General features: G+C 46.1%; 1 protein-coding gene across 1 annotated transcript in view; it reads left to right on the top strand.

Moving 5' to 3' along the window:
* The window catches only part of ryr3 (ryanodine receptor 3), an 83,996-nt gene that overhangs the window by 29,148 nt on the left and 27,824 nt on the right, over positions 1 to 27,024 (top strand). The window contains exons 15-47 of the mRNA XM_083689093.1: positions 1,828 to 1,923; positions 2,151 to 2,269; positions 3,203 to 3,336; positions 3,601 to 3,842; positions 4,181 to 4,373; positions 4,724 to 4,940; positions 5,137 to 5,241; positions 6,441 to 6,544; positions 7,240 to 7,323; positions 8,151 to 8,310; positions 8,570 to 8,714; positions 8,828 to 9,033; positions 9,457 to 9,631; positions 10,498 to 10,706; positions 11,023 to 11,200; positions 11,532 to 11,727; positions 11,981 to 12,146; positions 13,089 to 13,175; positions 13,358 to 13,584; positions 13,914 to 14,126; positions 14,332 to 14,938; positions 15,306 to 15,506; positions 17,385 to 17,487; positions 17,996 to 18,130; positions 20,608 to 20,881; positions 20,973 to 21,087; positions 22,108 to 22,237; positions 23,299 to 23,402; positions 23,722 to 23,857; positions 24,004 to 24,181; positions 24,730 to 24,841; positions 25,133 to 25,253; positions 26,106 to 26,275. Coding sequence (XP_083545219.1) covers positions 1,828 to 1,923; positions 2,151 to 2,269; positions 3,203 to 3,336; positions 3,601 to 3,842; positions 4,181 to 4,373; positions 4,724 to 4,940; positions 5,137 to 5,241; positions 6,441 to 6,544; positions 7,240 to 7,323; positions 8,151 to 8,310; positions 8,570 to 8,714; positions 8,828 to 9,033; positions 9,457 to 9,631; positions 10,498 to 10,706; positions 11,023 to 11,200; positions 11,532 to 11,727; positions 11,981 to 12,146; positions 13,089 to 13,175; positions 13,358 to 13,584; positions 13,914 to 14,126; positions 14,332 to 14,938; positions 15,306 to 15,506; positions 17,385 to 17,487; positions 17,996 to 18,130; positions 20,608 to 20,881; positions 20,973 to 21,087; positions 22,108 to 22,237; positions 23,299 to 23,402; positions 23,722 to 23,857; positions 24,004 to 24,181; positions 24,730 to 24,841; positions 25,133 to 25,253; positions 26,106 to 26,275 — 5,642 coding nt within the window. The remainder of the gene's footprint in view (positions 1 to 1,827; positions 1,924 to 2,150; positions 2,270 to 3,202; positions 3,337 to 3,600; positions 3,843 to 4,180; positions 4,374 to 4,723; positions 4,941 to 5,136; positions 5,242 to 6,440; positions 6,545 to 7,239; positions 7,324 to 8,150; positions 8,311 to 8,569; positions 8,715 to 8,827; positions 9,034 to 9,456; positions 9,632 to 10,497; positions 10,707 to 11,022; positions 11,201 to 11,531; positions 11,728 to 11,980; positions 12,147 to 13,088; positions 13,176 to 13,357; positions 13,585 to 13,913; positions 14,127 to 14,331; positions 14,939 to 15,305; positions 15,507 to 17,384; positions 17,488 to 17,995; positions 18,131 to 20,607; positions 20,882 to 20,972; positions 21,088 to 22,107; positions 22,238 to 23,298; positions 23,403 to 23,721; positions 23,858 to 24,003; positions 24,182 to 24,729; positions 24,842 to 25,132; positions 25,254 to 26,105; positions 26,276 to 27,024) is intronic.

Here is a 27,024-nt window from a genome sequence, read left to right as displayed (position 1 = left end):
ACACACACACACACACACACACACACACACAACCCACTGAGTCCAAACCCAGACTCCTGCCCGCTAACCCAACACAGGGGTCACTCTCAAGGATGCCAGTCTGGTGAGAGAGAGGGTGTGATGAATTAGGCAGCTCTATTTGTTCAGACCTCCCTCCTATCACCACATGGACCAGCCTATTGACTGTCCTCTGACGGTTGGCTAGCCTATTTTATATTGATTTATTTAACCTTTATTTATCCATGTTAGTTTTATTGAGATAATATCTATTTTTCTACAGAAACCTTGTCCAAGACCAGAAAGTACAGTATTTTAGACAAATCACAAATGTAGACACACAAGACATCATAAAACAAATGACATAAAACACACTTACATTATGAACAAGTTACAACACACAAATTAGACACACACCATAAAGAAATTACAGACATAGACACACGTACAATGCAATTACACACACAAATATACAATACAATCATAAATAAAATCAATCATATGTACCACCCCGAGAGCCTATTGAAACTTACCTTCCTCAGTTACATGTACACCAACCAACCGTTTCAACTTCTCCAAGGAAACAAGCTACTGGGGTTTCCTAGTAGTCTGGAATGAATTCCAAGACCGTAGAGCAGAGTAATTGAAACACTTGATGCCATGATCCGTTCAGATGTGTCAAACTGTTAAGAGTGAAGAGTAAGAGAGCAAAGCTGGTTTATTTATCTGCTGATTGTATCAAAGAAGAACATAGATTAAGTAGCAATTTTCTCAGAATGGCCTTGTAGAGTCAGAGTCAGAGTATACCAATATGTAAGCCTACGTAAAGCCAATAAGCCTATGTAAAGACCAGCTAGCAGCACTGTATAGTGATAAGCCTTCGGGTCACATGATACACAGAATCAAGTGCCTTCAGGGTAGTGCTTGAGGTCTGCGTGTAAATAACATCACCATAGTCCAAGACAGACAAGAATGTACACTGTACAAGCTCTTTCCTGGCCGCATAAGAAAAGCAAGCCAGTAATAAGAAAACTATTCTCAACTCTAGCTTTTTTTTAATCAGATTCTTGACATGGTTAATGAAGCTCTGCTTCTTGTCTATAAAGATTCCAAGATCTTTGTGTGATTGAACATGTTCTATTGGGAGGCCACTAGTGTTGTTATGACAGGGTTTTCACGATCTTTAGAATGAGAGAATACCATGTACAGTATTTCATTTTGGAGGAATTAAGAACGTTAAGTTTCAAATCATACACATTCTACTGAATTAGCCTCAGGTCATCTAGACCTGTTTACTGTCCTCTGAAGGCTGCTTAGTCTAGCCTAGCCTAGCCTAGCTGCAGGTCTTCTCTCCATCACCTCACAACCAGACAGACCGGCCTATTTAATGTCTTCTGAGGGCTGCCCAGCCTAGCCTAGTCTAGCTTCAGGTCTCTCTCCTCCTCCTCTCCGGTCGTGTTTCATATTCACATCAATGAGCACCCTTGCCCTTGCCTTCAGAGTGTTGCCTCTCTATCTGTTTGTATTGACGGATGGCTCTCAGGAGAGAAGTGAATTAGCAGAGAGATTAGACCCCCATCAGTATTCTTTTGGCACCAAGCGGTGTTAAATTGCTTCAGAGGCATTATCTGTCTGGTGTCTTGGACCCTAATGGTGAAGAATGCGGAGACAGCTTAATGTCACCGGCAGGGACAGACAAGGCCTCAGACAGCCCACTTACTGTCTGTCTCAACCCTCTTTCCCACCCCTCTACCTCACCCCCACTCTCTCATTCTCACACCTCTCACCCTTGTGTCTCGCCCTCTCACCCTGCTTCTCCTTCTTTTCCAGCTTCTCTGATCCGTGGAAACAGGAACAACTGCACCCAGTTCTCCCGCAACCTGGACTGGCTGGTCAGCAAGCTGGAGAGACTGGAGTCCTCATCAGGTAAGCACTGCTGTGAATACAGGCTTCAAATATGAATATGATGGAAGGAGAGTTATTGGCTTATGTGGTCTAAATCTTTGATTACCTACATACTAGATGTAGCTACCTATTCATGGATCATGTAGTGCTAATGTGTCCCAGTGAACTAGTCAGAAGCTGTTGAATCTGGAGCCGATATTGTCTAAATAGTTTTAGCCTGAGGTACACACGTAATGGTTTTTCCTCAGGAATCCTGGAGGTTCTCCACTGCATCCTGATAGAGAGTCCAGAGGCTCTAAACATCATCCAGAAAGCACACATCAAGTCCATCATCTCTTTGCTCTACAAACATGGACGCAACCACAAGGTGAGCAACAGCCCTATCTGAACACGCTCACACCCATTTTTCGAAACATTCTCTTAATGTTCTAAACATTCTCTTCATGTTATAAACCCATTCTTAACACATTCTGAGAACATTCTAAACCAATTTCAAACATGCTAAACCCATTGTTATCCCATTGTTGTTGTTCTAAGCCCTCCAAGCTTGTGTAAACCAAGCAAATAGACATGTACATGGTGCACAGAGACACTGTTGTCCATTCATCTTAACCTGAGGCCAAGCATCTTTCCACTGGGCATATACTGTCATAGAAACACCAGGATTTGCTTTGTTTAAATGCTGCCAATCCATAAATCCTCAAACTATGTCATGTCAAGGTCAGACTAGCAATGATTCCCTTTTTAAAAACAATTCAACATCAAACAATTCATGTAGATACAGTATGTCGCTTTCCTAGCTGTCAACACAACAACATTGCATTAACAGTAGCCTGGCTATTGCGCTGCAAATCAAATTACATTGTTTTGACATTCCTTGTATGTTTTATATGCAGTGTTAGCATGTCTGTCTGTCCAATACTTGCTCTTGGGGGCGTATTGGGCATGTAAGGTCACCCTTGTAAACAGCAGGTGTTGCACCCATGCACGGCTGAGGAATCCTATGGCCTTGTAAAGATAGGGTACACGTATGCTACTCCATTTATAACTGGCATTGCTTACCCAGGCGGTAATCATGAAGCACTTGGTTGTTACACAGGAGATAAATGGGAGGATTATTTCTCTCGGCATGTAGAGAGAGAGAGAGAGAGAGAGAGAGAGAGAGCTGATGTAAGCAGATGGGGAGGAATATGAAGTGGGAATGGGGATCAAATTATCATGAGATGATCCTTTCTTTCTTTCTTTCTTTCTTCCCTAACCCCCCCCCCCCCCTCTCTCTCTCTCCGTGACTCCATTGCAGATTCTGGACGTTCTGTGTTCTCTCTGTGTCTGCAACGGGGTGGCAGTAAGAGCCAATCAGAACCTCATCTGTGACCACCTGCTCCCCAAGAGGGACCTGCTCCTTCAGACACGTTTGGTCAATGATGTTCAAAGGTAACAGGACCACCATTCTTTCAATGTACTACAGCATTTCCTCCCTAATGACATCATTTTTAATACATAATTGCAGGTATTTACTTGTCTGGCCTGTATGAAAATAGGTGAGAGTGAATTATTACAACAGAGCCAAGCCTTTCATAACTAGAATATAGATGTGTGTGTGTGTGTGTGTGTGTGTGTGTGTGTGTGTGTGTGTGTGTGTGTGTGTGTGTGTGTGTGTGTGTGTGTGTGTGTGTGTGTGTGTGTCCATCCGTCCAGTATGAGGCCCAACATCTTCCTGGGGATGACTGAGGGTTCGGCCCAGTATAAGAAGTGGTACTTTGAGCTGATGATTGACCAGGTGGACCACTACGTGACCAGCGAGCCCTCCCACCTGCGCGTGGGCTGGGCCACCACCAAGGGCTACGCCCCCTATCCCGGGGGTGGAGAGGGCTGGGGGGGCAACGGGGTGGGAGATGACCTCTACTCCTACAGCTTTGATGGCCTACACCTGTGGTCAGGTAAGCAGAGGTTCTGTTTCAAAACACCTGTTGAATGTTTTAGCATGATACAGACTAGTATGGAGAATCAGTTTCGAACATGCAGGGCTGCATAGGAAAAGTATGGAAAACTTTGAAGGTCTTTGCACCTAAATGGCATGTTAAATGGTACTGTTATTTTGGGAGTGGAGGTCTGACATTCTTGGGTCATTGTCTTGATGTTGTAGTCAAGGACACTACAAGGACACTACACTACAAGGACCTAGATTTTCCATGACTTTGAAATTCATTTTCCCACCACTCAATCTATCCATCCACTCTGTCCTCTCCTCTCTCCTCTCCCCTCCTCTCCTGTCCAGGCCGAATCCCTCGAGCGGTGGCCTCCATTAACCAGCACCTGCTGAACTCTGACGACGTGGTGAGCTGCTGTCTGGACCTGGGCGCCCCTAGCATGTCCTTCCGCATCAACGGCCAGCCGGTGCAGGGCATGTTCGAGGACTTCAACATCGATGGTTTCTTCTTCCCTGTCGTCAGCTTCTCCGCCGGGGTCAAGTAAGGGTCAAGGGTGAAGCCAGACAATTAGGAGCTGTAATGAGGAACTGTCAGAGTGGGGATTGTGACTGTGCAGTGGACTCAGCTGTTAGTGAGGCCATAGGCATAAGATAGCAATAGCACAATACCACAGAGGCTTTTATGGATTCGCTTTGCACTGATTTACATGCACTGATTTACTTTCCCGTGGATCAAAAGAGGGGGATCAAAGCTATTGTAGAATCTGCATATTCCTAATTAATTTGATAAAGTTGTGGAGAATGTGGAGTGAAGTGAAGCGGATTTTTTTTTTTACCATACTTGGTCGATTATTTTAACGCTCAAACTTCTGACTTCTTGGTTCCTCTCAGGGTCCGTTTCCTGTTGGGCGGGCGTCATGGAGATTTTAAGTTCCTGCCGCCGGCGGGTTATTCCCCGTGCTACGAGGCGCTGCTGCCCAAGGAAAAGATGCGGGTGGAGCCTGTGAAAGAGTACAAGAGGGACCTGGAAGGGGTCCGAGACCTGCTGGGGACCACCCAGTTCCTCTCTCAGGCCTCTTTCATCCCCACGCCCGTGGACACCAGTGCTGTACGTACTCAGGCATACAGAAGTCTTACATCCTGAGGCATAGTCAATAGCCCCACAATAATGCTTCAGTATAAACGTCATATCATACCCATATTGGTAGATGTTCAATGTACAGTATGTAATTACAGATAGCTGGACTATGTCTGGAATATGCTTAATGCACACTAAATATCCTCTTCCATTTTTTTCTCTCCAGATTGTTCTCCCCCCTCACCTGGACCATGTCCGAAACAAGCTGGCAGAGAACATCCATGAACTCTGGGGGATGAACAAGATCGAACTGGGTTGGTCATTTGGCAAGGTAGGCGCAATACCTCTGTGTGATTTCACACAATACTTTCTCCAGGGATGGTTTCACACTGATCAACTCGTCCTTTGTTATAATATGTGTTTGTATATCTCATTAATGTCTTAATCATCTGAAAATGTCAGGAAAATGGACAATTATGTAATATTAGTCTGATTGTCAAAAGATGAACTCGCTGATTGTGTAGTCTGATAAACTTAAAGACAGTTACGTAAGGAAATGTGATTGGATTTTCTCGCCCCCTCTCTCTTTCTCTCTCTCTCTCTCTCTCCACTCACTGTTCACTGCAGCATAGAGCAGAGCTGTTAGCATGCTGAGCACACACAGCGTAGCTCTTTGTACTGTAGTGGTTATCACAGAATCATTTCCTGGGAGGCCGGGCAATACCATGGCCGTTTGACAAACCTAATGAGCATCTCGCCTTCCAGAAGCATGACAGGCAAAACTAATTATGGGTTAGAGGCACCATTACCCAGACCTTATCATTTATTAAGGACAATATTTAGGAACCACAGCTGTTCAGCATTTAATTTTGTTTTAACGAGACCTCATTAGCTCAAAGTGACATTGTTGGGACAATTGGCACATAGTTGGCATGGAGGATAAGGGTTGATACACTTGGATTTGGTTGCATCTATCAACAGCGTGTTGCTGTTGGCGCTAACAATGCTTAGGTTGTGGTTTTGTTTCCCGCTGGGACCACGTATACTGAAAAATGTATGCACTCACTGCAATGTAAGTCGCTTTGGATACAAATGTCAGCTAAAAGGCATATATTATAAAAAAACATAGTCCACAAGAACGGTGTTATTTAGATTCTGGGCATATTTACCTTGGTTTACACATTCATACAGGGAATGTTGCTCTGCGCCACAGTGCCCCCATTCCATTAACCTTATTCTCTTGTTCAATAACCAACAGCTGAGGCTAGATATTATTCTGGGGGAATAACAACAGATTTATTCATGCAAGACTGCTCTGTAACTTTGCCTTAAATAACCTCCATTTGTTAAATGTACCTAGGTACGGAGTTGTTGTTTTTTTTAAGCTGTCTTATTCTTCACTGAACCACTTAATCTTCAGTAATGTATTCGTGGTGGATGTGTTTTGTGGAGGATTCTCTGTTTAGCTAAAGCAGAGTGAGATCTGTATGTGCGTGCAATCGTAATGCTGCTAAATTGCCTCTTTCGTAGGTTCGGGACGACAACAAGAGGCAGCATCCTTGTCTTGTGGATTTCACCAAGCTGCCGGAAACTGAAAAGAATTATAACCTGCAGATGTCTAGCGAAACCCTGAAGTAAGCTGCTTGTGGGTTTTGCTAAATATCCCAATTACTCATTCATATGAGGCACACAAGTGCTACTGACTGTGACAGAAGTGCAGATTAGGCCAAGATTAAAGCAGTATTTCTAATGAGTTCAATCTCCTGAGTGAATCCAGGGAATATTGATTTAGGAAGAGAGAGCCCATTCCAGCCCTAAACACTGAGTCATCTCTCTCTGCCAGGAGCACACTTGCCATTTAAAACTCGACTTCCTGTGGTGATGTTCAATTGAATATGCAAGGTGTTAATGACAGACTGCACCGTGGACAGACTGCACTGTAATAGATCACACGTTGACGCATGTTACGGTTTTAATTGCAATATTATTGATTGATTGTCATACTGTATCCATACCGTATGAGTTTGATTAAGTCAGTTCAAGAAGCAGCTTGTCGGCCTACTGTAGCTAGGAGAATACACCTCTGAAGTGGGCTCATCAGAATACATGTCTTTATCTCAAAGGCAGATCTCCCGTTTACACTTAGACCCAATGATTATGACAGTAGGACAGTGGAAGGTGGTGTTCTGTTGTGACTTAGTCATGTGATCAGGTTTCATGAGGTTGACCCCCCCCCCCCCCCCTCTCTCTCTCTCTCTCTCTCTCTCTCTCTCTCTCTCTCTCTCTCTGTCTCTCTCTCTCTCTCTCTCTGTCTGTCTCTCTCTCTTAGGACACTGTTGGCACTAGGATGCCATGTGTCACAGGTGAACGTAAACGCAGAGGAGGATCTGAAGAAAGTGAAATTACCCAAAGAGTGAGTCATTCTGTTTCTGCACGCCAACGCGTTGAGCTGAGCACCTATTAAAGGAATACAAGGAGGAGTAATACTGATGGGGAACTACACTCACCAAGCACTTTATTACAAACACCTGTACACCTTCTCATGGTGGAGGTGGTGTTGATGTGGGGAACAGTTTCTTGGCACACTTTGGGCCCGTTAATACCAATCAATCATCGCTTGAATGCCACAGCCTATTTGTTGCTGACCATGTGCATCCCTTCATGGCCACAATTTACCCCTCTTCTAATGGCTACTTCCAGCATGATAATGCACCATGTCACAAAGCAAAAGTCGTCTCACACTGGTTTCATGAACATGACAATGAGTTCAGTGTTCTTCATTGGCCTTCCCAGTAGCCGGATCTGAATCCAATAGAACACATTTGGGATGTGGTAGAACGGGAGATTCACAGTTTGAAAGTGCACCTAAAAAATCTGCAGGAATTGTGTGATGCAATCATGTCATCATGGACCAGAATCTCAAAGGAATGTTTCTATCTTGTGGAATCAATGCCACGAAGAATTGAGGCTGTTTTGAGAGGGAAGGGAGGCCCTACCCAGTATTAGTATAGTGTTCCTAATAAAGTGTTCGGTGAGTGTAATTGAGTCTGTCAGAGAGGGAATTGTTTTTCTTTTGTGGGTTGGAGAGCTGTGCTCAGTTATTTCTTTTGTGCAACTATCATTGAAACCAGGAAGTCCCATTGAGGTAAACACTATCAATCCCAAAGGATACTTGGCAAAGAAGACTTTAAAAGCTTCTTCCCACTGTGTTAAGCTATTCTTCTCTTGTGTTATGTGTAGCTATGTGATGTCTAACGGTTATAAGCCAACGCCACTGGAACTTTCTGACGTGAAACTGAACCCTGGTCAGGAGGTTCTGGTAGATAAACTTGCCGAGAACGCCCACAATGTGTGGGCCAAGGACAGGATCAAACAAGGATGGACCTATGGCATCCAGCAGGTAACTTTATGATTCAACTAAATACAAGTACTCTGCACCTCCATTGTATGTTTTATGCCCACTTCCTTGATCTAATAGTGAATGGATGTATTGCAGGCATAACATTCATGGATGAGCTTGAAATGCTTCATATTCAAATCTCATAACTTATTATTAAACATGAGTAAACAAGAGTGGTAAACAAGATGACTAATGTGAAGTGTTTGTGTGTGTGTGTGTGTGTGTGTGTGTGTGTGTGTGTGTGTGTGTGTGTCTGTAGGATTTGAAGAGCAGGCGTAATCCTCGCCTGGTGCCATATGCTTTACTGGATGAGCGTACCAAGAAGTCCAACAGAGACAGCCTCAGAGAAGCCATCAGGACAATGGTGGGGTATGGATATGACATTGACCCCCCAGACCAGGAGGGTGAGCAGGGCGCGCGCACACACACACACACACACACACACACACACACACACAAACGCACATACATACACACACGCACACAGTTTGTTGATGTGCTGTAACGTCCTTCCCAGCCTGCCACGTGTTGGAGAAGCAGAGCATTGAGACCATCCGGTTCTTCCGTGTGGAGCAGACATACGCTCTGACGACAGGGAAGTGGTACTTTGAGTTTGAGGCCCTGACTGGAGGGGACATGAGGGTGGGCTGGGCCAGACCTGGCTGCAGACCTGACTTTGAGCTGGGGATGGACGACCAGGCCTACGTCTTCGATGGCTTCAAGGTAAACTGCCTCCTCTCACACTTGCTCTTACAGTACCATGGTTTAATACAGTGTACCTCTGTGGTAAGAGTCACGTTCCTCCTGGACTGTTCATTATAATAACCAACATATTCAAGCAAAATACACTGAGTATAGTATTGTAATACTGTAAGAGATTATCATTTGATTGATACAGGGTAAACTACCTTCTTGTTCGCATTTTCTTACAGTAATAATCAGTATCATGATACATTAAGGACAGCTAAGGACAGCTACATTAAGGACCCTATCATTTCTGGACAGCTATTGTATATCCAACTAGAAGAATAGTATTGTGTCTGGCCCACTATTTTCAACCACTCTACTGTGTTGAGTTATGCTCCAAAGTGTTTACATCATCTGACATTGTACAGTAGCCATGACAACTGGTGATTATTCCACCAGGGTCGTCGTATGCACAAGGGGAGTCGTTTCTTCGGCAGGTCGTGGGTCAAGGGCGATGTGGTGGGCTGCATGATCAACATGGATGACAAGTCTATGCTCTTCACCCTCAACGGGGAGATCCTCATCACTAACAAGGGCTCAGAGCTCTGCTTCGTTGACTTTGAGACAGAGGACGGTGAGTTCCTCTGTAGAGATACTGTTTTTTTTTTCTGATGTTGAAGTCATCCCTCCATCTAACTTAGGCTAACTTATTCATTCATTCAAAACCATTTCCACAGGAAGTCTCTTAAAGGCCCACATTAGTCATTTTGACATTTTTGTAGGTGATCCTGGTGCTGCACACTGTTATTGCACAATGATTCAAATCTGAAAATTAACATTTATATATATTTTGGGCAATACATTCTATTTTCTTAGCTCCTCCTAAAACGATTTCCCACGTGCCGTGACGTATGACATTTCATTCAGCATAGAGCACCAAAGTGTGACGTGGCTAGTCTGTAAAGTTAGCGAGCCAAAAATAACCATCCGAACCACCGTCATCTGGTTTTTCGCAAGTGAGTCAAACAACCTTTTGACACATTTAATTGAGAATTGCTCCTAGCTATATCAGATGTTACTTTCCCAAATAACTCTGTGAATGACTAAGATACCCCTCGGTGCATCCCTTCTCTCAGTGATTCCGTTCTATTTTATTTCAAGAAAAGTCAGGAAGCAAAACTGGCTGGTGTGGGTGTTTATGGTTTGAATGCATGTTGTTTTCTGAGACAGTGGGTATGCAGGAATATGCAACGTAAAGTGTAAGCAAAACAAAACATCAATTCAGACTCAATACATGAACTCATATTTCATGGGGAAAGGAGTTTACTTTGGAGAAAAGCACAGAAACGTACTGTAGCAATTCATATTGATTACTGTACATCGTTCCAAAAAAGCATATTTCTCAATGCCCTAGATGCTTTACAGCAGAGTATGCTGTACAATGATACATACCTGTTAGTGGTGAGACGGCCTCTAACCTCTAACCTCTCCCCCCTGTAGGGTTCGTCCCTGTGTGCTGTCTGGGTCAGTCGGAGATCGGTCGTATGAACCTTGGGAAGGACGCCAGCACCTTTAAGTACTACACCATGTTTGGCCTGCAGGAGGGCTTCGAACCCTTCGCTGTCAACATGAACCGCGAGGTCACCATGTGGTTCAGCAAACGCCTACCCACCTTCGTCAACATACCCAAAAACCACAACCACATCAAGGTAAAGGCACGGTCAGCAATGAGGGGCAAACATTGTCAACATGTTCATTGTAATGCAAAAAATCTGCTCCAAAGGGACATGTTCTATACAATGTGTTGAATGTTAGAAGCAGGTAATTGTAACAACAATGTAATAACACATTGTTACATAGTACTTGCTTACAAACACACCTGAATATTGCATACCCAGTAGCTGCTTACTGTATGTACAGTAACTAGCAGGTGAATATCAGGTTTCAGCATCACTAGATACTGTATATTGTGGTAGTGAGCGACATACAGTCCCGTTCTCTGCTCTCGTCAATCTAATCCCCTAGGTGACGAGGATTGACGGGACGGTGGACAGCCCCCCGTGTCTCAAGGTCACCCACAAGACGTTTGGGACCCAGACCAGCAACAACGACATGTTGTTCTGCAGACTGAGCATGCCCGTGGAGTTCCTCAACACCGTTACGGCACTTGATGAGTCCCCGAAACTCAGGTCAGAGAGGCTGGGTAGTGTAGTTTACCATACCATCCTCCAACATACAGCTCAGTGGTTGTTAAAGGAATGATTGAGGAGAATTGCCTATGGTTAGCCCCTGAACTTGCCTGATGATTTTCCCTTGCAGTCAACCTCTAAAAGAAGAGGGAACAGTTGATTATGGCAGCATCACATCGGTACAGTAAATATTACTATAACCCCTACTACTACACAGTACAGTACCAGTATTATGGTCCCTGGGATTATGTCTGTTGTTTATTGCAATACTAGAACACACTTTTGTGAGTGTGTGTGTGTGTGTGTGTGTGTGTCTGTTAGCGTGTCTGTTAATGTGTCTGTTAGAGTGTGTTTCAGTTTATGCATGTTTTTTATTGCAGTACTACCACTCTGTGAGAGTGTTTGCTGGCCAAGACCCTGCCTCCGTGTGGGTTGGCTGGGTAACCCCTGACTACCATTACCATAGCAAACACTTCAGCCTCAACAAGACCCGCACCGTCACTGTTACCCTGGGAGACGAGAGGGGCCGTGTCCACGAAAGGCAAGAGCCCTCCCTTAAACATTTTTATAGTCTGTGTATGGTTGGATTTTTTTTTTTAATTCACTCAAATAGCCTTTTGTTGTTTTTTTTATATGCAACAACAAAACAAACGCAACACGTCTGTAGACAATTTTAATGTAATAAAGTACAGTATACCGAAATGTTTTCATCTGAATGCCACCTCTGAATGACCCTGCCAGTCCCTCATTACCTCATCCAACCCTCTTCCTTCCCCTTGTCTGTTCCATTACAGTGTGAGGAGGAGTAACTGCTACATGGTGAGTGGTGGAGACATCATCAGCTCCGCCAACTCCTCCACCCGCCCCAACGCGGACCTGGAGATTGGCTGTCACATTGACCTGGCCACCGGCTTCGTCTCCTTCACCGCCAACGGCAAGGAGCTGCCCACCACCTACCAGGTACAACATTCACCATAACACAGACCTCCATGAGACACATACACTACCATCACAATGTCCTATAGTATAATCACCAGCTACCAGGTATAGCATTCATCATCTAGCTAGCACTGACACACATGCAGTATGACCACCTCAACACAAGGGGCAGGATTCCTACAATAGCTAACTGACATACATGCAATGCGATGCCCCCAAATGCCCGCTTAATGGCCACAGATGGCATCGTATGGACTTCCGAAAGGAATTGTTATCAGTTCAACGTACAAAATGTTCTGCTCATAAAAATTCAAGCCACATAGTTCAAACCTCAGACGAGTTTCACTTTATTCAACACATTCAAATATCCGTCACGACTGGATATAGAGCTGATGTCCAGGGCCCAGAGGGATGAGTCTCTCTCTCTCTCTCTCTCTCTCTCTCTCTGCCTCTGAATTGAATTGCCATCATAACGGGTGATCCCTCCCAAGAAATAAATGGGCTATTACCCTGATGAAAAGCTTTTTTCCCTCTTACTGCATCAGAGGTAGCTAGCCTTGGCCCCTGTCTCCCTGTCTCTGTCTCCCTGATGGCTGGCATTGATACCCTGTCTGATGGGCAGCCGAGTGGCATTTAAAACACCTGCTAATCCATGGGCTGTCTCGATGCAGACTGATGCATCCCTCTGACGGTTGGGTAATTGCCGCAGAAATACATCATCTCAGACAAGCACCAGTCTTGAGTACCTGAGGAGAGAGAGAGAGAGAGAGAGAGAGAGAGAGAGAGACGTACACATGATTATCATCAGAAATTGAATCACCTCAGGTGTTTAATGTAGCGTTGCTACATTAAGTCAGAGCTGTAGCTAACTTCCTTTGGCAGCCTTCCCTTTGGTGTTGTGATGCGTTGCAGGCTGTAAGCAGGTTGTTTTTGTTGTTGTTGTTATTGTTGTTGTGTGTCTAGGTGGAGGCCAACACCAAACTCTTCCCCGCTGTGTTTGTGCGTCCCACCAGCCCCAACCTCTTCCAGTTTGAGTTTGTCAAGATCAAGGTCTGTTTCCCCCACTCTAGCGTCTCTTAAACGATCATACAGGGTGTTAAAACAATGTAAGGATTATGAAACAATTAACTCATACAAACCGCTAGTCTCACGGTAATTAACTCATCCTAAATATGATCGTTGCAATCGTTAACGTATGCAAATCATCCCAACGCTGCTGTCATTCAACCCAGGACACCATGCCCCTGTCGTCGGCCATCTTCAAGAGCGAGCAGAGGAACCCGGTGCCGCAGTGCCCGCCTCGGCTGGACGTGCAGACCATCGTGGCGGTGCTGTGGAGCCGCATGCCCAACACCTTCCTCACAGTGGAGACGGCCCGCGTCAGCGAGAGGCACGGCTGGGTGGTCCAGTGTCTGGAGCCCCTCCAGATGATGGCCGTCCACATCCCTGAAGAGAACAGGTCTGGGAGGGACACAAAAAAAATATCTCTCACCAGAAGACACCGTACAGCATACAGGAGTCCTAACACACACACACACACACACACACACACATACTGTACAGTCAATGACACACACAGGCACACACATGAATGCTAAACAGGTATGCTTTAAAAGAGTCATTCTAAAATGAAGAACACCTCTGCACACTGGTTAGATCAGGGGTGGGCAATCTTCTCCGACTTATCCTCTCTCTCTCCTACTCTCTCTCTCTCCTACTCTCTCTCTCTCTCTCTCTCTCTCTCTCTCTCTGTGTCTCTGTCTCTCGCTCTCTTTCTCTTTCTCTCAGGTGTCTGGACATCCTGGAGCTGTCTGAAATAGAGGACCTGAGGAAGTTCCACTACCACACCCTGAAGCTCTACGGTTCCCTCTGTGCCCTGGGCAACACCCGTGTGGCACACGCCCTCTGCAGCCACCTGGACCAATCACAGCTCCTCTACACCATCGACAACCAATACCTGTCCGGCATGCTCAGAGAAGGATTCTATAACGTCCTCATCAGGTCGGTAATATGGCTAGAGATATGGAGATAATATGGTGTGAAGCTTACAGTGTAAGCACTCAAGTGTATTGAGCACAAAATGGAATCCATCATGATTTGATGATGATGAATAGGATAATAATGATGAGGTTAATGATGGTGATGATGATTATGGTGATTATGGTGATTATGATGGTGATGGTGACGAATATCACATTACCATCAGCATCCACTTGGAGACGGCCAAAGAGGCCCGCCTCATGATGAACAACGAGTTCATTATCCCCGTGACGGACGAGACGCGCTCCATCAAGCTCTTCCCCGACGAGTCCAAGAGACACTCCCTCCCGGGTGTGGGCCTCAGCACGTCCCTGAAGCCCCGCCTCAACTTCTCCCCTCCCTGCCTCATCAGCACCAAGCGCCAGCAGCACCTCTACAGCCCCCAGATACCCCTGGCCGTCCTCAAGGAGAAGGCCATCAGCATGCTGACCGAGGCCGTGCAGGGAGGTGGCTCCCACATCAGAGACCCAGTAGGGGGCAGCGTGGAGTACCAGTTTGTGCCCATCCTCAAGCTGATCGGGACCTTGTTGATCATGGGCGTGCTGAACAGCGAGGAGGTGAGACTGATCCTGCTGCTGATTGATCCCAATGTGTTCGGGGATCCAGAGGAGGAGGAGGCCAAGGTGGAGGAGGAGGCAGCAGGCGGGGAGAAGGAGGAGGTGAGCAGCAACGAGGAGAAGGCCGTGGAGGCTGGGGAGGAGGAGACCAAGGACGGCAAGCCGACTGTGAAGGGCCTGCTAGAGAAGACGCTGCCCGAGTCGGTCAAACGCCAGGTGAGAGAGAGACACACATACACACACACACATACACACATACATGAAGGAACATATATGGAATTATGTAGTAAACAAAAAAGTGTTAAACAAACCAGAATATGTTTTATATTTTAAATTCTTTAAAGTAGCCACCTTTTGCTTTGATGACAGCTTTGCACACTCTTGGCAAATTTGTGTCCAAACTTTTGACTGGTACTGTACACACACACACACACACAAAGGCATATGTGTACTGCATTTGAAAGACCAACTCTCTCTTTTCTGTATTGGAGATATGTCCTGTACTCTATCTAAACCAGGTGTGTGTGTGTGTGTGTGTGACTTCAGAGTGATCAACTCAGAGCCATCTCTTTTCTCCTATTAGATGTGTGAGCTGCTCCACTACTTCTGTGACTGTGAGCTGAAGCAGCGCATCGAGTCCATCGTGTCTTTCTCGGACAACTTCGTCTCCAAGCTGCAGTTCAACCAGAAGTTCAGGTACAACGAGCTGATGCTGGCCCTCAACATGTCCGCCGCCGTCACCGCCAAGAAGACCAAGGAGTTCCGCTCACCTCCACAGGAGCAGGTACAGTGTTCATTTACTCTTTACATTCTAACCTGAAACTTTTATTCAAAAACATTAGAATCAATAAAATAAATAAAAAATGACATTCAGCCAAGACACGAGGCAAGAAACAAACACAGCAAGTCATTTCACAGCCACAAATGTGATCCTTCCAAGTAAAAACCATTAAATATAAGTGTTGAACATTTCGGAAATAAAATATTAAGATTCCACCCTGGCGAGACCTCCACAAATATCATGGCCCCGTTTGACCGGAGTACGGCCCTTGATGAGGTCTTTAAATCCTCCAGCTAGACATATGCCTGTGGTTGCTGAGTCCTCCTGACCGAAATACCCCTGCCAGGGTTTTCTCATTCTCACAGCAGATGCTGGACCAATCTCACGGACCAATCTCACAGCCCCCCTCACAGTTGTCCCTGCTACCCTCACAGTCACTGCCATATATTACCATAGTGAGGTTTGGTCCCCTCACGCTGCAGCCAGTGAGTCTGAGTACAGCTCAGCAGTTGGAGGTGGAGGAAGCTAATTTAAGTGCTGTGCCACACGCCACAGAGAGCCAGAGATTTGTCTCCTCATCATAACCCATGACTAGGCTTCATTAAATCTCTATCATCTTGTTCTCTCTCTCTCTCTCTCTCTGTACACCCTATGTCCTGGCTCCTACTGTAGGCAGGGAGGGAGGGAGGAGGGAGGGGAGAGGGGGGCAGTGAGTTTTCTCTCTTTCATTCTCTCTCTATCTCGCTCTCTTTCTCTCGCTCTCTTTCTCTCGCTCTCTTTCTCTCTCACACACTCTCTCACTCGCTCTCTCTCTGCCCCCCTCTCCGTTCCATCCCTCCCTCCCTCCCTGCCTAATAGCCAGAGCGTTAGGGTGTACAGAGAGAGAAAGAGAGAGAGAGAGAGAGAGAGAACATCACTCTTCTCCCCTAACATCCTGGCCCAGTCATTTCCTGTCCTCTCTGCCCCAGGCCGCGCTGGGCACAGCACTCCTGCTGCAGACAGAACAGGACAGGACTGTGACTCACAGACCAGGGCTGCCCTCAGAATACGCTTTCATGTTCACACGTTTAATTGCACCCGCCCCTGAGCTCTCTAAAGCTATGCAGATCAATTGCTCTCCTGCTAGGGTGTTCTCACAGATCTCTCGCTGAGAAAGGATTTAATGGTTGGCGTCGTTGGCACTGCGTACGCAGTTACTCACCACCTCGCCGTTCTCAAAGATCTTTATTTATTTCTCTAGGTTTTTATTAAGGAGCACTGCCAGAAATCGAAATCGAATCCAAGTTGGCTGCATTGGACTTGTACAGTATCCACCTAGCCTAAAGACATGTCTCAATCTGATTGATAGCTAGTGGGTTTTATAGTTTTGTCTTCCATACAGACCCAGCTACAGCAGGTGTTTTGGCTATATGAGATGCCTCCTGGTTAGAAACTTTCCGCAGTGCATGAAAGTAAAAGCTCTCCACAGCGTGTGATGAGAAATCCCTTCATCGTCTCTCCTTAATATCTGTCCCTGAGCTGGAAATCAAACTATCCAAACCAATCCCCCCTGCGTTGATCAAAGAGATTATTATCTGAGGAGCCTGTATAGGTTTCCATCTACAGCAATAGACATCTAAAATAGGTCTACCCGCGGGAATGGTTCACATTAATGATGTTTTGCAATTGTTTTTTAAATTTTTCTCTCAGTTCTCCTACTGTAGTTCTTAGTTTTCTCTCTCTCTTTCTTTCTTTCTCTCTCTTTCTTTCTCTCTCTCCCCCCTCCCTCTCTCTCTCTCTCTCCCCCTCTGTGTCTCTGTCTCTCTGTGAGTCTCTCGCTCTCCTCTCCTCCCCCCTCTCTTTCTCCCTCTACTATAAACACACCCTCCTCTTCTCCCATAGATCAACATACTGCTGAACTTTGCTGCTGGGGAGGACTGTCCCTGCCCAGAGGAGATTCAGGAGGAGTTGAACATCTTCCATGGCGAGCTGCGTCTGCACTGCGGTACGAAGTCTACCACACCCTGTCTCAATGTTTCCCCCTAGCTTTACTTAGGCTAAGGTCAGTGCCCCCCCCCCCCAACCAGTGGAGTAAAGGGATGTAAAAGTGAAGTCAGGATTTGGCCCACAGCCGCAATAGCTCCAACTGTACATGAAGTGCGTGCGTGCGTGCGTGCGTGCGTGCGTGCGTGCGTGCGTGCGTGTTCACTGTATTCTGTATACAGTAGGTTGTCAATTCCAGTGACATATACATTAGTGGATATTTTTTCACATGCACTATTTAACTCATTAGTTAATCTCAATGTGAAGGGCAACCCTTTGTGACTCAATGTAATGTGGGGTGACACGTTGAAATCAGAGGCTGGTGGAGATCGAAATCAGATAGACGGGTTCATTGTAATGCATGGGACGGAATGTTTGATACCATTCCTCATTCTGTCCTATGCATCACAATGAGCCTGTCCTCCGATTTCTCCGAGTCCTCCCTGACCGAGATGTGCTTGTCCCTGCAGGGATCCAAAGCGAGGAGGAAGAGGAGGACCAGGATACGTCCATAAAAGGGCGTCTGCTGGCTCTGCTGTACAAGATCAAGGGTCCGCCCCAGAAGACTGAGGAGGAGCCCACAGAGGAGGAACAGGCTGCTCCCAGTAAGATGACACACTCCACAAACATACTGTATAGGCTGTGTTTGAAAATGGCATACTTCCATACTATATAGTAAGCCGCAAGTGTAAATGGCCACCTAGTACACTGGAAGGACCAGGATGTCCCACTGCATTCACTGAAAAATGCAATCAGGGACATAAAATGTGAAGTATGCAAGTGTTCAGTGGGTATTACCTGATTCTGAACACAGCAACAGACTATGGCTATATCTCAGCAGTCTAAAGTGGCCTCCTCTCCGTGCCTGACTTTGACCCCCCTTGCAGTACACTTCCAGTGGGATTTATGATTCATATATTAGAACAGACTTCTCTGATCTTTTAGACCGATATTATGGGCGACTGTAATGAATGTTAATGCTCGGAGGTGGACTCCCGCTTCACTGCAACCTTTAACAGTTGATAAGATAACATAATAAGATTCCCAACCGGGGGGTTGTAGACAAAATCTTAACCTCATACTCAACCTCTCTGATGAAAGCAGATGTTCAGTCCAATGTATTATCCCTCTCAACACATAAAACTCTTCGCAACTCTTGTCTTCAGAGGCTCACAAAACACAGTCATAGACCATTCTGTAACACCACTCAGCTATAAGAGCGGACTGTTTAGAAGTGTTAGAAGTCCACTAACACATTCTCCCCAGTCTGTATATAGTGCTTCACTTGAGAGACACTCAATTTAGGAAACGTCCACCCACATATTTATCTGTGGACATATGCTCATTAGTTGGCAAGCAGAGGACTGGGGAGCATGTGAAGCATGAGGGCTTTAGGAGAGGTGGAGCAGATGTACTGCTGCCTCTGTGACTCGGGCCAGCCCTGCCCGCTCTCCCTCTCTCTCTGCTCTGCCCAGGACCAATTAGGATGCTTGGTGGATTCTAACTATGACACTGCTGCAGATGTCGGGTACTTGAAATGTGTACAGTTCTGGATATGTGGTATTTATGTAAAATACAGTTGATACTGTGTGTTGGAACACTATTCCATAGCTTTCAGACAACAGGCTTTACTGTAAGTTCAAGTGGTGCTTTTCTGATGTTGTATGCTTTTATTCGTTTTGTAACCCAAACCCAAAGACAAAGTTTACTGTGAGCCACAAGGGAGTTAAGTAATGTACCTGCAGCTGTTGTTGTATTAGGAACAGATTGTACACTTCTCCCTGAGGATCCCCTTCTTGAGCCTGGGAGTTTGAAGGACAACCCGAAAGTTAAATTCCAAAAAAAAGTTCAATATCTGTTCACGGAAATAGCACACACGGAAAGAGCACACATGAGAAACACTTAACATTCTAATCCAGTTCTCTCTCAGAGTTAATGAGAATTCTAAAAGGGAAAGTTTCAGATGAGAGTGAAGGAGGCTTGGAGGTGTTGGGGAGTGTGTCTTTATTAGGTAGAGGCTGGCGCAGGGGGAACAACCCACAAAAATGATTTACTGCTGAAGTGAGATAGAGGAGGAGGGAGGAACAAGGGGATATGGTCATAATGGAGAATGTCTCTTGGACATCACACAGACACACACACACACACACACAGACACGCGCGCATGCACGCACACACCTAAGCGAGCGAGCATCCTGTCTGGCTGCATCACCGCCTGATACAGCAGTTATACCGCCCTCAACCGCAAGGCTCTGCTCTGTGTTTGTCTCACGAAATGAAATGCTCTCTCTGTGCGTGCGTGCGTGCGTGCGTGCGTGTGTCATTGCTTATATGTCAATGAGCGCTGAAACGTGTGTCCGTCAGTGTGTTTGTGTGTATTGATTTGTCCTGAGGATATAATAACATTACCCAGAGACAAACCCCTGACTCAGCTAACCACAAACACAACAATCAGTTTGCTACGTCTGGGGATGATAGGTTTTTATGTCCTGCACTCACAGTGTACATTTGGTTGTGTTGATACATAAAATGACCTTTTGAAAACAATGTGTACAAATATTGACCATGGCACCTCATCTCTCACCTTGCCAACCCCATTGCCTAAACATATTTCTGGTGTGCATTCTAGTGAGCTGCATTTTGTTTGTGGGGAACAACAAGCAATGTGAAAATATTGCTGTATGCTGGTTCTGGGAAAAACAATCAATATTTTGCTGCTCCCAAAAAGTGAATCTATTACCTTAAGTGCACACTATAGAGATACTATCAGTGTTCCAACCAGGGAGTTCTTTATGAGGTGTCCTAGTTACCACTGACATATTCAAATTGCCCTTTTCAGCCCTTATGACCCCCTCAATCCTAAGGAAGGTATGAAGTTGTTCTTTTCTTTACATATCTAAATAATAACCCTAACCCTAACCCCTCCAGTGGTCCAACTGAAAGTGAAAAAACGTCAGCAACAATGCTTCATAAATGTTTGGGTTGTGTCTAGGTCTTCATGTGCTCATTATGTGTCATGCTCAGTGGTTTCAGGTCATATTTAGTGTTACATGGTCAACATCCTTTCCCCCTCTGTCTCCAGCCAACCTGAAGGAGCTGATCTCCCAGACCATGGCCAGCTGGGCCCAGGAGTGCAGCATTCAGGACCCAGAGCTGGTGAGGGTGATGTTCAGCCTGCTGAGGAGACAGTACGATGGTATCGGGGAGCTGCTCCGGGCCATGAGGAAGAGCTACACCATCAGCGCTGCCTCTGTACAGGACGCCATCAACCTGCTGGCCTCCCTGGGCCAGATCAGATCTCTGCTCAGTGTTCGTATGGGGAACGAAGAGGAGAAACTCATGATCGACGGCCTGGGGTTAGAGACTGCTCTAGTCTAATCTACTAACAGTGTGAAAGCACAGGGTTGACAGTGACTAACCCTAACCCCATATGTTGTCTGTCTGCAGTGACATCATGAACAACAAGGTGTTCTACCAGCACCCCAACCTGATGAGGGTTCTGGGGATGCACGAGACCGTCATGGAGGTCATGGTCAACGTGCTAGGAGGAGATAAGTCCCAGGTAAGTCTCAGGCATCTCAACAGTCTCCTTTCACCTCATTTTCATGTCACAGACATGGGGTGCTTATGGGGTGATTATCTCAATAATAAAAAAATCCTGTACTTTCCCTACGGTATGAATATCTTTGTAGTTTTGAATCACCCTGCTTTTAGCTTGTCCCCTCCCCTTGCTTGGTATTGGAGCTGTAGTAAACAAGCATGGGACAAGATTACTGTAATGTATCGTTGTAATGTCTTGGGTTGGGTTCAAGGGGTTTGCTGGTAGACAGCCATGTCGGCATCTCTAATGTAAAGCAGATCCCAGGAAAGTGTGTTTGCGTGTGTGTCTTAGGCTGTGGCCTACGCAAGACCCACCACTCAATACCAAGGGCCGGAGGGTGGGTGGTGGAGATGGGGGTGGAGTGGGGGAGAGAGAGGGGTAAGGAAGGGCAGGAGAGTGGTTGTGTCAGGGCTCCTCATGCCAGTCCATTTTGGGGTGTGCTGAAAGAGTGGGTCGTGATTTAATGCCACTCTCTGTGCCAAGCATGAACCGGACCATGGGGAGGGAACCCCAGACAGACAGACTGACAGACGGACAGACGGAAAGACAGACCACAGGCCTTCATATCTGCCTGCCAGTCTCATTACTGTGACCCCTAGTCAGTTACACAAATTCCAGCTCTGTCGGCTGTCACTCGATCTGTTCGGTTCACTTACAGTGCCCATATGAAGTACCAACAGCAGTGCTCGTATGTGTCTACTTTATAGTTCTTGCTGACTAACTATGTTGTAATATTTTCTTAGTTCCTTCATCAGAGTTATTTTGGTAACATAACATTGCTGGAGATACTGGCATTATACTCCGAACTTGAGTTCTCCAATTGACATCAATGCTTCATTTACACAAATGTCAGACTTCTGTGTCTGTACTTCAAGTTAGAATTCAACCTGTAGTAAACATACACTGAATGCTACAGGATAAAGTTCACAATTCAAGGTCGAATTTAAGGGTAACATGAGATTTTGCCTCCCTCTGCAGGAGATAACGTTCCCCAAGATGGTGGCCAGCTGCTGTCGTTTCCTGTGTTACTTCTGTCGTATCAGCCGTCAGAATCAGAAGGCCATGTTTGACCATCTCAGTTACCTCCTGGAGAACAGCAGTGTCGGACTGGGTGGGTCACAGTGACAATTATAGAAACAACACACTGCTGGGCCCTGTTCTGTCTGACGGTAACAAGGAGAGGGAGAAGGGCAAGAGGGAAGGGAGGTCAGAGGTCACAGGAAGGGGAGAGGAGAGTTGGCTAAGAGACTGGCTAACAGAGGGAAGGGAGAGGAGAGATGAGGAGGACAAATCCTGAGGGGATTGGAAAGAGGAAAAGGTAACAGAGAGAGAGAAAGAGAGAAAGAGAGAGAGAGAAAAGGGGAAGAGGAGAGTTGGGTAAGAGATTGATCGACAGTGGGGGAAAAGTAGAGAGAAAGGGGTGGGGGGAGAGGTGGCAGACATAGAGGAGAGGAGAGTTGGGTGGGAGACTGACAAACAAAGAGCAGGTATATTGGAGAGAGGGACACGTGGAAGAGGTGGCACAGAGAGAGAGAGAGAGGTGGGGGGGGGGATAAAAGAGGGGTGGTGATATTTAGGAATGCAGAGCAGGGAGTGATGACTCACTGGGTTCGGATTGTGAGGAATATCGTGTGCTTCTTTTGGTGTGATCATCTGACTGTGGGAGAGGTGACAGGTCTTCACATTCTCAAGATCACAGCACTTAATGGGCATAGCCTCGTCACCTCATTATCTTCTAGGGGTGTTTGATTTCCCATATAATCCAAATGGCTTGAAGCTACTGCCCTTTAAAAGTCATGATTAAAGTTCCACATCGATTCCAAATCATATACTTGTAGGGACATCATGCTGCATATCTGAGATGCTGATTATGGTGCAGAGATGTGTCTTGCCATTTTCATTAAGTAAATGCGTATCCACTCTGCATGCACTGGGATGACTAAATCAATGGCAGAGAAGGTGGAAGTGCATCAGGATTGATCTTCCAGTATTTATGGAGTCTTTCTTCAGAGCTTTGTTTTAGATAGAGACAGTGCCCCCTGCTGTTAGCATCGATGAATGACAGAGAGGAATGTGACCGTACTACAATATTTGGCACGTAATGTGTTGTGGCTCATATTGTGTGTGTCTGTGTCTGTGTGTGTGTCTGTGTCTGTGTCTGTGTCTGTACAGCCTCCCCAGCCATGAGGGGATCCACACCTCTGGATGTGGCGGCCTCTTCGGTGATGGACAACAACGGGTTAGCCCTCGCCCTGGAGGAGCCTGACCTTGAGAAGGTGAGCCACAGTACCAACAGCTTCAATGAAAAATGGAATACATTTGTTCAAGTTGAATGAGCAAGCTAGAGAAGCTCTCAGGATGTCACCGTTTGTGACATGACTGAGTGAGGCACTAAAACTAAAGCAAGATTGAGCTGTGGACTGACTGACTGGTGTGTGTGTGTGTGTGTGTGTGTGTGTGTGTGTGTGTGTGTGTGTGTGTGTGTGTGTGTGTGTGTGTGTGTGTGTGTGTGTGTGTGTGTGTGTGTGTGTGTGTGTGTGTGTGTGTGTGTGTGTGTGTGTGTGTGTGTGTGTGTGTGTGTGTGTGTGTTTTCAGGTGGTGACGTACCTAGCTTGCTGTGGTCTGCAGAGCTGTGCCATGCTCTTGGCCAAAGGCTACCCTGACATCGGCTGGAACCCCATTGAAGGAGAGCGCTACCTATCCTTCCTACGATTCGCAGTCTTCAGCAACGGTATGTTACAGAGATGGAACCATTTACAAGAAAGTGAATATGGTGGAAAGGCTATGTGTGTGTGTGCTCATCTCGTGTGTGTGTGTGTGTGTGTGTGTGTGTGTGTGTGCTCATCTCCTGTGTGTGTGTGTGTGTGTCCTCTCCAGGTGAGAGTGTGGAGGAGAACTCCAATGTGGTGGTGAAACTGCTGATCAGGCGTCCAGAGTGTTTCGGCCCCGCCCTCAGAGGAGAGGGAGGGAGCGGTCTGCTGGTTGCCATGCAGGAGGCCATTAAGATCTCTGAAGACCCCGCCCTGGACATGCCCCCTCAAGCACTCACAACTGGGTAACTCTTCCCATCACTTACTCACTTACTTGCCATGAAAGGGGCAGGCCTTGGCTCAGCACGTGGATGCGACCCAGGTCCCAACCACACTCCAACAGACCAAAGATTGCTCAGTAGCTACAGGAACGTATCAGGGCCACATTCCTCATACCAGAGTTGGCCCACAGCAAATTGCCACGGTCTGGCCCATGTACTTTAATACTTGCTATTTCTGGCTCAGCCATATGTGCCACCACAAGACCAGATGTGGCCCACAATTGTCTGCTGACTGGGTTCTGTAGGACAGATGAGGCCCACAGCCACAGCACTTGGTCAGAATTTGTTGGAGGCTGTTTAAATATTTTTTCTAAAGCATTCTCCTTTATACCGTTCTTAGAATATTCACTTTTCTAAATTACTGGGAAAAAAACATGTGGAAGAAAGCTACCACCTATCCAAAGGTGCTAGATAAGTGATCACATCAAGGAAGGGCAGAGTGGCAGATGCAATTAAAAGTCTTCAAATAGGGTCTGAAAATATCCCAGTCTATATCTGTCTCTTCTTCTCAGGTCGGGTGAGGAGGAGGAGGAGGAGGAAGAGGTGGCCCACACGGGCAATGCCATCATGTCCTTCTACTCGGCCCTCATTGATCTGCTGGGACGCTGTGCCCCAGAGCAGCATGTGAGTCACACAGCACACTCCTACACTCAGGCGACATGAGTGGACTGGACCTACAAACATCCAGAACAACAACTCTTTGCTGACAGAAGCTGCATAAGATTCAGGAGAAAAGTGCCATAGTTGGAGAAGCAGCTCATTTGTACTGTGTTTCTCTCTGTCACTCTTGTTTAGTAGGCAGGGTGCCTGCAATCCATAACATCTCCCACCCTTGTCTCTCTCTCTCTCTCTCTCTCTCTCTGTATCTCTCTCTCTATCTCTCTCTCTCTCTCTCTCTGTGTCTCTCTCTCTCAGCTCATCAACAAGGGTAAAGGGGAGGCTCTGCGTATCCGTGCCATCCTGCGCTCCCTGGTGCCCACTACAGACCTAGTGGGCATCATCAGTATACCCCTCAAAATGCCCGTGGTCAATAAAGGTACCACTCAGCTCTCATTTGAGTTGATTTCTATTTTTGTTGTTTTGTTTGAGAAGAACATACGTGTGTGTGTGTGTGTGTGTGTGTTAGACAGGCAACATAAGTGAACACACAAAACACTGAAGACAAGCATATGACTACTGTAGGTCGCATCTATATCTATGATGAAATACCCCCACCCTGAAATGAATAAATATTGAATTACAGAAGGCAGGCGCTCTTCGTCAGCTTGTTGTATCTGAGATTTCATATCCTCCATACTTACTTTCATACTATACCATCTATCCTGCTGTAGTGTAAAGTATGTGACTGAATCTAAGATACCTCAGGCGTATTAGGCTAGGGAAGCTAGATCATCCTGATTCAACTGTCTGCCCTGTTGGCCTTGAGGAGATGATTTCTGTTCATTACTCAGTCCAGGTTTCCACTGCGGAGGAAAATACTGGAGCCGACAAGGTCTTCGCTTTTTCAATTTGTACTTTATCTCAGAATTGTCATGTTTAGATCTAAACCCAACTAGCCTTTGAACCACCAACTTTTTTTCTTTGCCAAAAATCCAATCAAGCCGTCCAGATTCAATTTTCCTCTTGACATCTTCTAATGGGAAAGCACCACTTCCCTCTCTCTGCAATATGTTTCTAGTCTTCTCCTAGAAAATCACACTTGAATCACACTGTGAATAATGGTTCCCTGCTTGTCCTTGTATGCTCTTCTTTCCCCCACATTAGCAAATAACTTGCTTAGTTCTTACTACCTGTATTACACCTAGGTTGATGTATTCTGACCCCTGTTCAACCTCTTCCTCCCTCTTCCTCCTCCACCTCCTCGTCCTCTTCCTCCTCCTCTTCTCAGATGGTACAGTGACGGAGCCTGACATGTCAGCCAGTTTCTGTCCAGACCACAAGGCCCCCATGGTGCTGTTCCTGGAACGTGTGTACGGCATCGAGGACCAGAGCTTCCTGCTTCACCTACTGGAGGTCGGCTTCCTGCCCGACCTCCGTGCCTCAGCGTCCCTGGACACGGTGAGTGAGAGAGACACCACCGGGATAGAATACAATAGAATATATATGTATCTATGTCTAAGAGAGCGACTCTCCCCTCAGCTTCTAGTATATTGTATATATATCTGGACACGGTGAGTGAGAGATACCACAGAGATAGAACAGAATATACTAGAACTAGATCTATCTCTATGAGAGTGACTCTCCCCTCAGTTTCTAGTATGGTATAGTTCTAGACTAGTATACGTAACATGCTTACTAGGTGAACGAGAGAGAACACAGAACAGAATAGAATAGAAATGTATCTATCTCTATGAGACATACTCTTCCCCTCAGCTTCTAGTATAATATAGTTATTGTATATGTGACAACATATTACAGTTGGTGAAAGTTTTCGAGAAGGAGTGTTTGCTGTCGAACAACCATCCACCAATTCAGAGAATTTAATCCAAAATTCTCTTTGATCAACCCTCCCTTTAAGTCTTTTTTTTTAGTCCTCATCTGCTAAAAAGAAGATAACAGACCTTTCATCCTAGTCCTGTCTAGTCCTGTGGGAGTGTAGTACTGTATTCCCTCAAGGAGACAGAAAGATTATCACCATGGGACGTCAGTAATTGCTTTACCATAATCCCCTGAGAGAAAGTGATGAAAAATTCCATATTTATCTCAGTCCCTGATGAAATTGTCCCGGGGTCAGAGTCGGAGCAGACCCAACGATATCATCAGACACAGGGGAGCTCAACACCTGGAAGGAGAATTTATGGCCAAAG

Source organism: Argentina silus (assembly GCF_951799395.1).
Source record: "Argentina silus genome assembly, chromosome: 17".
Taxonomy (NCBI): Eukaryota; Metazoa; Chordata; class Actinopteri; order Argentiniformes; family Argentinidae; genus Argentina; species Argentina silus.
This window is presented reverse-complemented; position numbering and strand designations above follow the sequence as displayed.